At 31.2% G+C, this 18240-nt stretch overlaps 1 protein-coding gene across 10 annotated transcripts in view; it reads left to right on the forward strand.

The window, feature by feature from the left end:
* Nucleotides 1-18240, forward strand: part of LOC127724635 (E3 ubiquitin-protein ligase rnf213-alpha-like) — a 1011139-nt gene that overhangs the window by 885909 nt on the left and 106990 nt on the right. For all 10 annotated transcript variants that reach the window (XM_052231639.1, XM_052231642.1, XM_052231640.1 and 7 more), the window contains 8 exons: nt 649-828; nt 3016-3625; nt 4956-5094; nt 6227-6363; nt 9516-9590; nt 11500-11606; nt 13664-13805; nt 14181-14376. In XM_052231639.1, the coding sequence (XP_052087599.1) occupies nt 649-828; nt 3016-3625; nt 4956-5094; nt 6227-6363; nt 9516-9590; nt 11500-11606; nt 13664-13805; nt 14181-14376 (1586 nt within the window). The remainder of the gene's footprint in view (nt 1-648; nt 829-3015; nt 3626-4955; nt 5095-6226; nt 6364-9515; nt 9591-11499; nt 11607-13663; nt 13806-14180; nt 14377-18240) is intronic.

Raw genomic sequence — 18240 nt, forward strand, 5'->3', positions numbered from 1 at the left:
TATTTTGCAGAGATCGAGCGTATATGACAAGGTAATCAACCATGGACAGTAGTATTAATAATTCCTGGGAAGCTTATCAAAACTCAGGAATTATTTTTTTTTCACTTCAAAAAATATTTTGGCTCTGAAATTGTGCTTATAACACAAGATGTTAGTTCAACGCTTATGAAGCATAACAACAATGGAAATCAATTTGCGAAGCTGCAAAGCTATATCCGAGATGTTGTAAATAGATTTAACGTACACGGTAAAAAATCTGTATCAAAACTTAATTCCAAAAACTGAAAACAAAATAATTAAACATTGCCTGTTATCAGTCACATGTACATATTGCAGGGTTGAAATTAAGCCTCCCCTTTTGATAAACAAGGAAAACACAGACACAGTGAAAACTTTGATAAATAATTCGTATCAAAGATTTCTTCCAATTAGTTAAGGCTAGTTAAAAGTGGATATTGTTGTTCCAGTTAATATGTTATATTGACGTCGTACACTATGGTTATAGCACTTGTACTTTGAAATAGACTTCATACAGTAGTGCTATAACACGATCTTTTGAAATAAACTATGACAAAATAAATGCACTTAAACATAGTTTTACCATATCTTATGAAGTTATGAATAGTTTGTTTTTACCTGTTGTTTAAGGCGTTGAAAGATGTATTAGCATTAAGTGTAATACACGAAGGAAGCAGCGAAACAGAAGACACAGATGATATAAAAGAAATATACTACAAGTATGAACAGCTTCTTGATCTTCAATCAAGACTGATGTTGGTAGCTGGAAAAGCAGAAAAGGGCAAAGATGAAGTAGATAGATTTATGCTGGTATGTTGAATAAGCAAGGGTGTTTTTAAAGAACTAAAGTATGTCTTATAATTGTTTGTTTGAAACCGCTTTGAACTTTGTGTATTTTGTTTGAAGAAACCACTCACTAATGCAATGCTTTCAGTGCAAACATCATCATCACGTCTGTTTGTGACTAACATTTTGAAAAACAAAGTTTTAAGCGTTTAACATCACACAAACTATGAGGAATTGAATAGAGCTCCAAATTACGTCAAACAACTTTGTTTAAGGAGTTACAATCTTAATATGAAAAATGCAAAGATTTGGAACTAGAAATATGCAAGGTAAATGTAATTTTATAAATCTGATCATACTGAAACACTTGCTACTTGGCGAATGACTGCTATTTAACTTCAGCAATACCAACAGAGTTTTTTTATGACAAATAATATGCTAAAATGTGCACAACAAGAGTTACCTGATATGCAGATAATGAGTAAAAACATAAAAATAGAACATAAGGGTGAATTGCATAAATTGCCTTATATCTTGAAACAATTAATAGGTAGAGAAGATCTGACTAGGTAAAATTGATACGAATGTCAAGATCTATCTACTTTCTGTTTACTCCAAAATTATTACAATACCCGTTTTTGGAAAATGACGCTATCAGCGGCATGTTTCCGATACCATTGACAAGAACTTACGGAAGTCGATTATTGCCTGCGCCTACCGCACTCTGTTTCATATTTTCTATTTTACATACTAACTGGAATTTGCTTGTATTACGCTACACTCGAACAAAGTGTTGTAGTCGGACGGGAACCAGTTTACATACTTTATTTTTGAGGTTTTCCTTTGAATGACGATTTGGGGCTAACTATCATCATGTGTTCATGTTTTAATCTCAACAACTTTATTCGAAAGGTAGTAACTGTTCAGGGCAAAACGGAACCGCTATTAAAAACATACGAAAATCTTATAGACAGAAACCATAAATTTACTTCATAATGGATAATTTCCCTAAATGACGATTTGTGACTGATTTCAGTGTTTTTGCGTATTATCTCAAACATATAATACATAGGTTAAAATTCTCAAAATATGAATGAAATAAAAATCAAAATGTGCTTATTACTATTTTGTAATGAAAATTGACCCATTAATTTTCGAAAAACATATTTCTTGTTCAAAAATCACAAATTTTGAGAAGTATCGTTTTGTGTAGGAACGTTTAACAAAACTGCTTCATTGTTATAACATTGAAATGGCTGCAATAATACAAAACAATATCATAGTAAGCTCATATTTTATGAACTTGACATTTACTTTAGGAAATATCCTGAATTTTTTTATTGTGTTTAAAGGAGTTGATTTACTAACTCATGATTTTGGTCCTAATACCTGGAATTTATTTGACTGCGATAACGCTAGGAAAATTTGGTGAAAACAAATATTCATATTTCCAATCTTTTCAGTTTAAAAAAAAAAACATTTTCACCAATTGCGTCATAGGTGATGTAGTATACAGGAAATGTACTCTTGTAGCTAAATACAGTCAATGGTGTTTAAAAGTTAAAGTTTCAAATTTAAGGTTATAATAATGATTTTTGTTCAAATTTTTGTAAACCAATTTCAGAAAATTAACTCGTTCTAAATTTTTTACCATTAAAGTATTGAATGTCTTGATTTGCTTTGGATGATAACAAAGTTTGCAGGCCAAATCGCAAAAATGAGGTTGTTTTATCAATTTCTTTCATCTTATTATGAATCAAATTTTCAAAGTAGTTTTTAAACCTTGTTTTTATATAACCTTAAAATAAATTAACTATTTTAGGTCTGAAAAAAGTATCTTGTTGTATTTGTGTTATATCTCAATAAAATTCATATAAAATATTATTTACCTGTACAGAGGTAAACCAGGAGTTCACGAATCAATAAAACATGATTATCGAATCACTAAAATACTAATTTTAAAGTTTTCGAGTTATGTGACTGTGTGTAACCATATCAACAACATACATTTTGTTTCAATTTATATATTTTCATCTTATAATGTTAAGTCCAACATACATAACAAATATAACTTAGATCTGAAAATATGAGTGCCATCAATATTCCCTATCGTTTGATGCTTACATAAAAAGTCTCTTTAAAAATGATGTTAATTGGCATAGGAATTCTCACATTTTTTGAAAAAAATAACATAATTACTATTTTGTAAAGATTTTAGATTCAGTGGTGAGATTGGGAAACATCTACATAAAACTAGTGACTGATGGCTGTGTTCTATTTAACTTTTGGCATGCGACATTCTTTTGCGACATAGAAAGACCTGTTTGTGCTTTTTTGAACTTTGGATATGGAAAAGATATGCATACCATTAAAGGCAGAACAGATAGCACGAAAGAGGATGTCAGTTTCCTCATTCCAAAAATTGCCAAAGTCTTAGAGAATTGTCATAAAGAATGGCTTCAATATATTAATAACAAACGAGAAGAAAACCCATTGTTAAATTATTTCACTATTGACCAGATTGTAATATTGCAACAACAGTTAGTAAAAGTTGGTACCGACAAAGAACCATCCCCCCTCATTTATCCTTTGCTTTCTGCTGTTAAGAAGAATTGCTCCAGAGAGGAGTTAATCAGTTCAATGGCAACTGCAAAACAGGATGTCACTTCTATGGAATCCAAAAGGGACGTTGAACAAGACATTGATAGTGAACCCGGCCGGAATGAAGAAATAGATGAAAACATTAAAAAAATAATGAAAGATGGTTTTTCACTTTCCCTGGCAAAAGAGGCTTGGAAAGAGTCTGATAACATTGAAGATGGTATGTATATAATATCTTACGTGTGTGGTCATGCAACGCATGTTTTGTTTTATGTTTAAAAAAAACAGATACTTACATCCATAGCATATTGAAACTATATTTAGCAATATAATACGTCGATATGACAAAAAAACAAATTTCGAATAAGAAAACTAACTTGTATGTACAAAAATTTAGCGAAAAATGAATTCGATAGACAGAAAGCAATGAAAACCACTAATTTATAGGCCTTGACACGGGTTTAAAAAAATGAGACAGGACTAAACATGTATGCTGGCAGTCACATATGACAATCGTGTAACAGCACAACATAAGATCAACTATAAAAATCAATTGAAAATGTTTAACTAATCTGATTAACAAAAACCACACAAAAACTTACAAAACGAGTTAGACACAAAGTATCGGCCTAAGTTACTGAAAATAACAGCAAAAACAAACATCTCGTTTCCCAGAGACATTCTCTTATAATACGTACACCTATAATAATCATCTGAATGAAATTTGTTTTCTGAGTTTTATTTATTATGGACTTCCATATTCCAAAAATATATTTATGAATAATATTCAATTATCTACTTTTCACCTTATGAATATGTTATGACAAAAATTAAAGTTAATTTATAAGTTTGATGAGGTGTTTGGTTGTTTATTTCTAATTAAGAAACGCAACAGTATTATTGGTCAATACCAACATCTATTTGATATTTCGACTCTCTAGGAAACCTTTGAATTATAATAACTATCTTTATCATATTTTTGTACTATGAAATTAATACAAAAAGGGGATAACAAAAACCATCATATATTTGGATAATACGTTAACAAGATTAATCTTGTAAAAAGCTAGCAAAAATATCTTTCATTTTATTTTGTTCACCTTTAGGTAGATTGCTGTCAATAAATGCAAGAAAAAAATGAAAACAACACGTTATAAATTTCACGCGTCCGAAGCACTTTTCACCAGGAACGCTCAAAGCCGAATATTACAAAGCGAGGATATAAGTACCGTTACAGTTGAAGAGTATAACAACCAAGTACCTTAAAATATAGCCAAATCCAAATAAGGTCAACTTTGCCTGAGGGAGTTGAAGCCTGAGTTTCTAAGAATTTCAAAATGTCTGAACGGACAAACTTACAGAACATTTTTGAATTACAGAACACTTTATAACATGTAGGTTTAATAATAATATTAATACTTTTTTACATTGATAACAAATTAATAAATACTAATTTTCAGTTGCAAATTTGAAATTGTAGAAAAAAAAAATAAACAATGACAATAAACATTTGATAAATGTAATTTACTTCTAATATAATAATTTTTTAGCAATTGACTGGTGCTATGATCATGACGAAAACTTTGTTGAAGAAGAAGAAAAAGAAGCAGCCTTTTCCGGTTGGACAGATACAGAACAGTCAATGGCATCTTTGACAAGAAACCTTGTTTCTGAACTTGGCCTTGGGGAGTAAGTTTAGATTAGTCTGTCTAATTATGTCATCAATAGTTTATAAAAGCCAACATTCACTTTGTTCAAGTCATGAATCATATACTAAGCGTATTGCTTTTTTATTGAACATATGTAATATTGTAACCTTCCCGCTTTTATGAACAAAAAAGAACATATTACAAATAGTTAATATTATACACCGTACATCTATACTAAAATAAATACATGATGGAAAAAAGTTACTGTGCACTCATACATTTTTGTGGGTACCAATGTTTAGAGTTTAAAGAAAACTTGCATTTTCGTGGATTTTCGGACGTCTGCATGGAAGCCTTAAGGAAAATTTAATTTGTTAAACAGTGAAAATCGTGGTTCACCTGTATCCATGCATACCACTAAAAATTGGTATCCCATGGATAATAATGAATTCAATGTATAAGCAGTTAACCTGCCGACAGTTGGTTATTCTCTCCGGCTTTAGCATGTTTAGCGTCCTCCATCAATTAACACTGACTGCGACGACATATAGCCAATAGTGTTGAAAGTGGCATTAATCAAACAAAAAAAATATAATATCGTAAAAATCAATCCCAATAGTGTTTTTTTTTTATAAACACTTGTTGCGCCTACTAAATCGGCACTGTTTCTTTTTATTTAATGCAATCAGAATTCAATGTTTTGTTTTCAAAATAAAATAATTGTATATGAAAATTCGTTATCAGCATTTTTGTTTCCGTATTTAATCTTCTGGAATAAAATATCCAAAAGGCATATGGATCCATAATCATGTCACTAGATCAGTTCTCATTTCTTGAATTTTTTAAAAATGATAAATAAGAAAACCTGACAATTTATGTCGACCTATATTCGAGGTTTCTATCTGTTCTACGAATAAATCTTATACAGGAGAAAGGAAACAATTTTTTATAGTATAAGTGTAATGAATATATTTGATTTTCATTTGTGGTTCCATGAATTAGTTTCACTGCAAGTTCAACATGTTACAAAGCCTTTAAACAAGAAAACTAATCGATTTTTTACTTTCCAGGTTGTCTATTCATCAGAATTCTTTACATTATAATAATATCTGCAATTCTATTAAACAGTGATTTTGTTTGAAATTAAATAACAATAAATTTGAATGTTGCAGAGAAAATGCCTTTAGAAAACTCAAAAGAGCCCTCAAGAAATTATGGAAGAACTTTCTTAGTTCTATATCGTCAAGCGTTTCTGACTATCTAAGTGTTGAACACCTTGGACTGATTTTAAAGAGACTAGCGGAAAAGGGTAATTTTATATAAGTTTCAAAAAAATATGTAACTTTCTTTATGGCGCTTTTTAATGCAAAATTAAGAATATCAGTCCATGTACCTACAAAATATTTCGTTTCAATTAATTTTTATATCATTTCAATTACAGTCTTTGGCTTTCCAAACTTTTTGAATAATTGTCTGCATACTGCTAACTTTGAAGAGGGGCGAAAGATACCAGAGGGACAGTCAAACTCATAGATCGAAAATAAACTGACTACGCCATGGCTAAAAAATAAAGACAAATAATAGTACACAAGACACAACGTAGAAAACAAAAGACTAAGCAACACGAACCCCACCAAAAACTGCGGGTGATCTCAGGTCCTCCGGAAGGGTAAGCAGATCCTGCCCCACATGTGGCACCCGTCGTGTTACTCATGTTATTACATACCCGGTAAATAGTCTTAATTCGGTAGGTCACATTCGTGGTAAAAAGGGAAGTGGATTGTAGTTACGACACAAGGAACATATTCGATATTATCTGTGAAACGGTTAATTCATAACGGTCAACCAACTGAAAGTATGCAATTTTCTGTACTTTTTTTTATTGTTTTGTATTTTGATCTTCATCTCGATTGTCTGTGCTGATTGATACTATTCTTTTGAATGATAAACGAATTCGTGTATAAAGTGAATCGAAAGGATATCATGATTGTTTAATTTTTCAGGTACTTAATTAATGAATTAATCTTTTTTTTTGAGTATGTGAAATTATGTACAAGGATTTTTGATATTGGGTCAACAACCATAATTTCATTTAAGGATATGTTATAAGTACTAATTTGCTTTATACACTTTTTTATTTGCATTCAGTTATAATTTGATAAACATCACTGACATGGCAATTGACTTGCATTTGTACAATCTATATTTTGACGATGGTAACGCTAAAACAGTTCCACACTTCATCTTTCACCTCGATCTCTTATAAACAAAAACTCTTGAATTGCCTTTTTAGCTCACCTGGCCTAAAAGGCCAAGTGAGCTTTTCTCATCACTTGGCATCCGTCGTCCGTCGTCGTCGTCGTCGTCCGTCGTCGTCGTCATCCGTTAACTTTTACAAAAATCTTCTCCTCTGAAATTCCTGGGACAAATAAAAGCAAACTTGGCCTAAATCATCCATAGGGCATCTAGTTTTAAAAATGTATCCGATGACCCCGCCAATTAACCAAGATGGCCGCCATGGCAAAAAATAGAACATGGGGGAAAATGCAGTTTTTGGCTTATATCTTTGAAACTAAAGCATTTAGAGCAAATCCGACACGGGGTAAGATGTTATTCAGGTCAAGAGCTACCTGCTCTAAAATTTTCAAACGCATCAGACAACCCCTTGTTGGGTTGCTGCCCATGAATTGGTAATTTTAAGGAAATTTTGAAGTTTTTGGTTATTATCTTGAAAATTATAATAGATAGAGATAAACTGTTCATAGTTAAATTGTTCAGCAAAGCATGATCTACAAATAAGTCGACATGATCAAAGTTGTCAATTGACCCCATAAAGAGTTATTGCTCTTTAATTTAAATTTTTAACAATTTTTCTGAAATTTATGTTATCTTTTACAAAATCTTCTCCTCTGAAACAACTATGCCAAACTCAATGAAACATGGCCTTAATCATTCTTAGGGTATCTTGTTTAAAAAATGTATTTGATGATCCTGGTCATTAACCAAGATGGCAGCCATGGGTAAAAATAGAACATGGGGGTAAAATTTAGTTTTTGGCTTATATCTCTGAAACTTAAGCATTTAGAGCAAATCTGACATAGGTAAAAATGTTCATCAGGTCAAGATCTATCAGATGCATCAGACAACCCCTTGTTGGGTTGCTGCCCATGAATTGCTAATTTTAAGGAAATTTTGAAGTAGTTGGTTATTATCTTGAATATTATAATAGGTAGAGATAAACTGTAAACAGCAAAATTGTTCAGCAAAGTAAGATCTATAAATAAGTCAACATGACCAAAATTGTCAATTGACCCCATAAAGAGTAATTGCCATTTAAAGTCAATTTTTCACAATTTTTCATCAATTTTTGTTAATGTTTACAAAAATCTTTTCCTCTGAAACTACTGGGCCAAATTCATTATATATAGGAATGATTGTAAATAGAAAGAATGTTTAGTAAAGTAAGATCTACAAACAAGTCATCATCACCAAACCATAGAATAGTGTCATGAATTCTATTCTTGTCTATAATGTGTGTCCTTTGTTTAATATACACATAGACCAAGGTGAGCGACACAGGCTCTTAAGAGCCTCTAGTTCTAATATGCAACAATTTTCAATCATTTATGTTAAATATAATGATAGCCTTGATTTCATTAGTATTTTTCCTTTTGTATTTCTGTATGGAATGGTTGCAACGACTTCTGCTAGTTAGAATTTAAAAAAATCATTATAAATTTAATAGGAATAAATTTACCTCTGCTTCATTATCCTGATTTGGCTATACGTTTCAATCCTTTTTTGTATTCTAGTTTGACTAGCTTTTCAACGCTTGTACATGTTTTTCTTAGATATTCAGACAGTAAAACCTCGAGCACCACTGAAGAGACATTAAATTTTGAAATACACGTCTTGTGCTGTTAAATTTGAACCGATTTTTTAAATGGTTGTTTTTTTTTTTTTTTTTTTTTTTTTTATATCATACTGTTTGCAGAAGTAATCACCAATATTGGAAATTGTCTTAATGGTAATGCAGCTGTCACTTATACATTTACTTCTCGTATCGGATGATAATTTCGATAATAAAGAAAGACATATATTTGTATCGTTCATATTGCAGGATCACAGACTGTTTTTAATATAATCGGGAAAGACAAACATCGGGGTATTGTCAGATCATACGACATATTTCAATATTCCTTCAAAACTGAAATATTTCATAACGCCATATATATGATTTTTTTTTTTTTTAAATTTGTGGTTTGGTGTTTGTTCGGTTGTTGTCTCATTTGCGTTAACATCACCAAGAATATGTAGCCAACATTATCAAATAACATGTTTATTAATCAATGAATAAATACTCCTCCTATGAAATACAATTAAAGTTTTAAGCAATCAATGTGTGAGCAGTATGATGTAGATATTTATTTACTTGAGTTGTTTTTTAAATTTATTTTGTAGAAACCTTCCACGTTTGCAGAGAATTGCCTTCATATTTCAAAATAGGAGAACCAAACTTGCTGATCTGCGAAGAAAGTAAGTTTTATACTTAGATAAGCTGTCGAATGTAATAAATTTGACAAGGTCTAAAAAAGACTTATCAGTGACGCTCGAATAAAAAAAGTTAAAAAGGCCAAATAAAGTGAGAAGTTGAAAAGCATAGAGCCAAAAACTCTAAATACAGCTGTTCTTATTCTGGTACGTGGAACATTAGTTGACAGTCTTGTTTTGCACGTTTTAACTCAAAATTTCGAATCCAAAAATTCAAGTCATTCTGCCATTGCGTACATCTGAATTCAAGAGTTACCTTTTCTGTAATGCATGAAGAAATTGGTAAGATTTTTTTTCATGTGTACTTCATCTGATGGACCAACCTTTCGGCTTTTTATTTCAAGTTCTTATGAAACCGGGATAGCATATCCTAAAAGACTTTCTTTATATTGCCGACATTTGACACCGGAATTTTAAGTTTTCCGACATGTTACCTGGTCTGTGTCTGTGTCGGACATTCTGGTACTCGGTCAAGAAAGAACAACTTAAAATAGTAAAATCAAGCTTACAATCGGTAAATGTTTTTTGGAAAAATAACTGTTCATAGTTATCGATACATGAGAAAATCATGAGAAAACAGTGAACTTTCCTCCGAAATGCACCGATATAAATAAATGACGGATTTTACTTCTTCTGGTTGCTCGTACCTGACCGAGTACCAGAATGTTTTAGGTAACCTGTCGAACGATTATATAATTTGGCTTCGAAAGTTTATAAAATGAAAATAGTCTATTGTTACGGTGATTTTTTTTACTCATACATTTAGATGCGGTCTAATTCAATTAATATGTTCTTTGAATAGGTTATAAAAAAATAATACACTCCGAGAAAATTTCTAAACGGAAAGTCCCTAAGTCCCTAAGCAAATGGCAAAATCAAAAGCTCAAACTCATAAAATAAACGGATTGCAACTGTCATTTTCCTGACTTGTTTCAAGCATTTTCTGATGTCAATTTCATACAGTAGTAAAATCTTTGAATATTTTTTTTATTGGTAATAGCATTGCTTTTGATTTTGAAAAATTAAAACATAACTAATATAAAAAGAAGATGTGGTATGATTGCCAATGAGACAACTCTCCACAAGAGACCAAATGACACAGAAATTAACAACTATAGGTCACCGTACGGCTTTCAATAATGAGCAAAGCCCATACCGCATATTCAGCTATAAATAGCCCCGAAATGACAACGTAAAACAATTAAAACGAGAAAACTAACGGCCTAATGTATGTACCAAAAATTAAAAAAAAAACAAATATGTAACACATAAACAAACGACAACCACTCAATTACAGGCTACTGACTTGGAATCCCAAACCTCCCCCTAACCTGGGACAGTGGTATAACAGTATATTGCTATGTATTTACTGTTATGACAACTCGTTTTCCTACATCCTGTCAATACTGTTTACTATTATTTTGGCATTGCATAGGGTCTGGCGTTTCTCAGTTTATATATCGTCTTTAAACTAAATCTATTGGATATGTACTTTTTTGCCTTTTATGTGTTAAGTCAATTGCTACTGATGTTTAAAATTTGTTCTTTTGTTGTGCCTTTACACAACTGTCCCAGGGTTATGGAAGGTTGAGCACGTACACATGTTTAACACAGGAGCTGTAGTGTAGTGGTTGTTGTTGGTTCATTCATGTCGTATTTGTTTGTCGTCAATTGTTTTGTTATAAATTAGGCCGTGGATTATTTTGTTTGAATTGTGTCACATTTATTCGTATGGTTCCTTTTATAACCGAGTATACGGTATGGGGTTTTCTCATTGTAAAAGGTCTTCCGGTTGCCTATAAACGCGTACGTCCACTTCGTTTGAACTCTGATGGATAGCCGGCACATTGGTTATTCTTATCGTCTTATATTTATAATGCATGTTGTATTGAAGGTGACATGTATAACACCGTTTTGACTATATACAGTCAACAGGAAAAGACACCACTACCACAGTCTGACGAAGTCTTGTTATGTACACCGTATACCACGCTTGATATGGTAGGTTAAACATCTGTCATTTTTCTTCTTAAATTTTGTTTGTGTTTTTTGGATTGTAGAGGGGAGATTTTTTGGTTTGATTCGTTTATGGTTTGTTTGTGTTTTTTTATGTGACGGGGATGCAAATATGAACTAACAATATATATTTTAAAAACACGGCAAACAAACAGTCTATAGCGTACTGCTAAATCTATATAAAACAATCAACAAATATGAGTATACAAATAATTATAATTCCACTAAAGCGTTATTGAAAAAATAAATTTTAGATATATCAATGTAAATATCAATTACACCCCGAAACAGAAGTGTGGTATCAATTATGTCTTGAGTGACGAAGATGGGCTCATATGTACTATGTTATTTTTTTCTGAACGGGTAAAGTAAATGAACTTATGTTATTCAAGACAACAATAAACGATGGCTCAGACTTCGTAAAAGATATGATGATGACAAAATGTCCATGTTGTTTTCTTATACTCATCATAACGTAAAACTTACGTTATCGAACAATAAAAAACCAAACAATATAAAAATGCAACATCTATGAGGAAAACATTGGACAATATGTGCTTTAATGTTTAGGTTGAAGATCTTTGCTTGCTGCATTTAACCTTGGAGTATGATATAATTTACTTTAATCTTCAACTGCTAACACGGATGAGAGGGAACTTTTTATTCTATTGATTGAAAGTTATAACTTTTTTTTATCTTTTTCCTGATACATTTATATGTTTTGGTACTTAATATTTGGGCAAAGTCTAATTTAAGTAGTGTAAACATGAGCTTGCATTAAAACTGCTTTTTACAAACTGTAAGTGAATTCCAACAACATAAGTTCCAGGCTAGGAAAAACAACATATTATTATTTCGGTTTTATAAAGTCCAAAATAAAGACTTGCTTTTTATACGTATATTATATATCTTATATTGTTTCACTGTTTTTCGGTGGTTTTTAAAGATAAGCCGACAATCTGAGTTGTATATGTAATCAATATAACAATGATGACTAGTAGTTGTTTACATCATCCTAACATACTTCCATGGTTTATGACTCGAAGATACCAAGAATATGTTCACAATGTACCTAAAAACAATACAACTGTAGAAAACTAAATTTCCAAAACTTGTATATTGCACAAGTAGATTTCAAATGAATTGATTACGATTTTGTTAATTTATTGGATTGTCAGGATCTTTTTGTTCGAAAACAACTAGGAGCCTCCAATGTTCAATGTTATGTCTTTTTCTATTTTGTCAAAAAGGGTGTATAAAATTTGGTTTCTTTATAATGGGAATTCAAGGATTGTGTTTTTCATTTTTTTTACATTTGTTTCGTCTGTCAGTTGATTCCTTCCATAATTTTTGTCGACGGTTAAGTTATGATTACATATACATGAATTTGCCAAAAAAAAAGGTTATGACAGTCATAAGTGATTGTGTTTCGAACATTTTTTAACTTCATTCTGTTACATTCGTTAATTAATTTCCATTTACTGGTACATGGTTTGATTTGACGTTTGATATGCTTTTTTTGTCTTCGATTTGTTTGTATACTTTTGTTGGCATAGGTAATAACAAAACATATGGTTTCTTGCATGTAGTAAGCTAACAACGTATTATCAATATGGATTTTAATGACATTGGACATGATAAGTACTTCAAATGTTGCTTCCTCAGGGCTCCCAAAATCATTTTTAACAAAGTGGTGTAAAACGAAAGTCGCAAAACAAAGTTATTTTTTTCAAAACCGTTGAAATGGTGAAAAAATATCTATGCTCAATTAATAAGAGATAACAACGGATATTTATCGAATATTATTGTTTAGCTACACACATTATATATTTATGAAAATAGCAATGTCATATCAAATTATCTTTATACTAGAACAATATTTCTTCTTGATAAGAAAATTGAAATTTTCATAGTCAATTTAGACTTTACTTACAACATTTAAATTTTGAGAACAGTATGCAACTACAAAATTGACGAGATGCAAGCAAATCATGATAATTTTAACTTATGTTAAAAGATTTTTCATGGCTATCAAATTCTAGGTTGAAATATTTTGGAGAAGAACATTAGATCCTTGTAGTAATAAGATATACTGTTTGGTAAACGCGGCCTGTCTGGATTATGATATTAGTGATAAAGCCGAAAAGACTCTGCAGCGATTACTGAAGGATGCGGAATTCAAAGGTACATCATATTCATACAAAACTCAGATATAGGATGTGGTTTATAATACTTTTGTATTTTGTGAAATTATTCTTCTCTTATATTTTTTGAGGCAAATATGGAATTATATTTTTATATAGACCTTTAGGCGATGATACCAATAAATAATTAAAACGATTAAAAAAATTATTAATCATTTTTCCTTTTCTATATTCTGATGTGTTTTACCAAATACATTGATCTGATTGAAGCTTAACAAATTCAACTTCATTAAAATATAAACCTTACAATTCTTATAAATCAATATGCTATTTTCTAGTTCCATATTAGATTAATGCCTAAGGTTTTTGCATACAACAAAAACATACTTTACTTATACATTTTAAATTAATTTAGAGTCAAAGTACAGATTGATTGTTTTATGCAGTACTGAAAACGAGAATCAGTCTGTCATCGTGAGGGCACTGGCTAAGTTTCACAGAAATCAAATGCCACTGAACGTTGATAAGATTAAAAAATATTTGTCATCAAAATTGAAGAGCGATTCACCAACTGATACAACTTTACCAGCATGTAAAGTAGATTTTGACAGGTACGAAAATTGTTTTATTGTACATAGATAAAATTGTTACATAAATGGGAAGACCAAATTATACCACAGGGAACACGTTCATTATGTTATATGGTTTGTTTACCCTTCCGTCCGTCTGTCAGTCTGTCAGTCTGTCCTTTCGTCCGTCCATACGCCAGTTCTGATCTTGTCATCACAACTCATCAGAAACCACACAATAAAATATCATGAAACTGTATGCCGCGTTCAACTTAGAAATTTTGGTCTAAATATACAAGTGCAACAGTTTTTTTTATCGAAAATCCTCTGAAACCACACAACTCAATTTACACATATTATGGACAATTTATGCAGATGTGTATTCTGAAAAGAATTTATAATTCAATTTATTTCATGGAATTATATATCTCCGTTTGAATTTTGACCGTAAAATACTGCTGCAACAGTGAGTCATCACAGCTCCTCTGAAACCACCCAATACATTTTCATTAAACTTTGTTGATAGTTTAGACATACTATTAGTTCGCAAATATAAGGGTATAATATGTAGATGTGAATATCCATAAGATTTTTTTATAAGTTGACTTTTTAAGGCGTTGTGAGTCTTTGAACTTAGAAAACTGTTGAGATTCTTGTTTGCCATTAACAATTTGGGGTCGTGGGATATGTGAGTGTACTACCCTAAATTGTATTTTACCCTTTCAAACATTATGTTTAAATTTTATAGGAATAACCTCGATTGTTCGTGATATCTTCCGTTTGTCTATCTTTTCCTTTGTCCTTTACACAGTTATTGTTTAGTTTGTTTTTTTAAAATGTGTTTTATATACCGTTGATGATCCTTCGGTTTTTTTTCGTTTTTGCCATGCCATTGTCAGTGTACATGACTTATGAGTTTGATAATCCCTTTGGTATTTTTGGCCTCACATTTATATAGAATAATACGTAAAGTTTATATGTTTTTTTACATCACTGCTTTTTTCTACGTGTATTATTACGAATTGATAAAATATTATTTTTCTTTACCTGATGGTGCATCAAGGATAATCAACAATGTAGGTCATGCACGATAAAGGTTAATAGTATATATCATATCAGTTATATTTTTCTTCTGAGTTATCGGAGATTTTTAGTAACAGCTTTATCTTTCTGGTGTTACTACAGTATGTGTTATTTCAACAAGCCTTGTCAGACGCAGCAATTTTAGAAACCATCTGCAACATAAAAGTAAACTTAAAATTGCCAGATGAAGTTAAAAAGGTCAACTCATGGCAAACAACTTCGTTCACAAGAGAATTGACGTCAATGTGAACACTTACTCACATACATCAAAGTTCAAATATAATGGAAACAAAGACAACACATAATTGCATAGATAATGTTATTCCAAAGAGTGTTTGGTATTATGGATTTTATTTTTTTTATTTGACTTCTGTTGAAGCGCAATTGACGAATCTTCTGCAGAAGAATCACTGCTTGCGTCATCACTTTCAAGCAAGGTTTGCAATGAGCAATTAGTTTATATCCTTTAAATTGATGCCGCTTCCTGTTGGTGTTTTTTCCGTCATAATATCTACAGTTTGCTCTCTTGTGCTGCCATTACATTTTGTTGAATCGGTAATTTCCTGTAAAATTACATAAAATGTTAAAACAATTTGAAAAACTCTACTCCAAGACAAATATTGTTTTTGTAAAATATTTTTGTAATATTCAGATCAGCATTGTTTAAATTTTTGTATAGTTGGTTATGATCTTGAAATATGCAGCACATTTCCAAACGTATTACGTTCAAACTTAGTTAAACTTAAACATTTAAATCGATTTATGGATTTTCATTGCTCCCTTTATATCATTTACCTAATATGTATTGCTAAATGCATATATACCAGCTTTGATAAGTGTTTGGAATTACATTAAATTTTCACTTCTTCGTACTATGAACATCAAAATTATTTCGTTTCTCCTTTTATACTGTATATACATCACACTTCTGGCACCTGTACATGAAGAACACGAGGTTTTATCGAGCACCAATTTTATAGTTTTATTCATTTTGTTGATATTCACCCCACATGCATGTACTAAGTTTTAGAATAGTTTTATTGCTATGCAAGAATGTTCTTGTTGTTCCTAAACGAAAGGTTATACAAACAGAGGAAGTATACCTAACAACAAAATTATTTTCATTTACCTGTGTATAAAATTATTGCAAATGGCTGAATTTTTTTTCAAGGTTGATGTTTTGAAATTGTTTAACATTTGACAGCGGTATAATACTTTTGCTTTTGTTATTCATCCCTTATTATTATTGATTTTGTATTTACATTGTATCCTAGATCAAATTTATTCGTTCTGTGTATGTTCATTTGTGTTACAACGTCTTTTGATTGAGTTAAGCCATTTCAATTGATATTTTATAGTGGGTCTTTTTATGTTCTGATGTTACACTATTGTTTCAGATAAGGGTGAATGTTTGGTACCATTAAAACGTTAAAACCCGCTGCAATTGTTTGCACCTGTCCTAAGTCAGGAATCTGATGTTCAGTAGTTGTCGTTTGTTGATGTGGTTCATAAGTGTTTCTCGTTTCTCGTTTTTTATGTACTTAGTAGATTAGACTTTTGGTTTTCCCGTTTGAATGGTTTTACACTAGTAATTTTTTTGGGGCCCTTTATAGCTTGCTGTTCTTTGTGAGCCAAGGCTCCGTGTTGAAGACCATACTTTGACCTATAATGGTTTACTTTTATAAATTGTGACTTAGATTGAGAGTTGTCTCATTGGCACTCATACTTCATCTTCTTATATCTTATATATTTAAAATAATTGGCACAAATGAATTATTTTGTAATTACCATATACTTTGTTGTACCTATCGTTTTTTAGTATTTTAAAGGGGAAATTTGAATTGTTATACCAAATTCTGAAGGTTATGGTATACTGCTTTCATCTGTCTGTCTGTCTGTCCGTCCGAACATTTCCCTTCTACCAACTTGTTAAACAAATTTCGACTGACACGGTAGTTTTTATCTAAAAAGACTGAAAAATAAGTGCCGTGCTGTCTTGTGATACTTTTCAAACTTTTACATTGCGAAAAAGTCCAGTCCTGTTCAGACCATTCGCTTGCCGCGAATTAAAGTAGTCCATGTCCAGACTTTGCTATAGTTTATTTAACCTGTTTCGAACAACAACATACTGACAAGCTACTGAACAGTACCGGATTCAATGCAGGCAAAATGTCTGAACAGAGTAAATAACAATAAAAATATGAAAAATATAACTTAACGCCCAACAAAACATAATGTTTCAAATTTCACACTTTTCATATGATGTAAAGATAAAAATTGCCATTTAAGACTGAAATTCATTTACTAATGATCCCTCGTATAAATATTTAAACTAGCTTCACAAGAGGATGATATACTGTGAAATGCGTGCAAACATCTATCGCTAATCACCTGGATGTTTATCAAATACCGAAATTTACTGACACAAAAGGCCAGAATTGAAATATTTTCTTCACATTCGCTGTATAATAACGCAACAAATGTTTATGCAATTTGAATTATAGCTTCCTGTAGGCAAATAGATAGAATTTTGTAATACTGTTTGACATGTATGCTTATTTGATTTCTGGTTAACAGATACTTATAATACACATTATGGTCATGTATGAAATTGCTGTAGCTTTTTACAAGACAAAAAAGTCAAACCTTCTTGAAATTCTATACCATGGGAACATCTTATACTTGTCTTTTCATTTGTGTTATATTTTATATTACTACACAGTCTCTGTTGCTATTTCTTTAACTATGTCAACTCTAAAATGCTAGAAGTGTACCATTTTCAATCGCAGGTGGCTATTCATTTGGAATGTATAGGTACGCAAC

Source organism: Mytilus californianus, unplaced genomic scaffold (assembly GCF_021869535.1).
Source record: "Mytilus californianus isolate M0D057914Y unplaced genomic scaffold, xbMytCali1.0.p SCAF_14, whole genome shotgun sequence".
Taxonomy (NCBI): domain Eukaryota; kingdom Metazoa; phylum Mollusca; class Bivalvia; order Mytilida; family Mytilidae; genus Mytilus; species Mytilus californianus.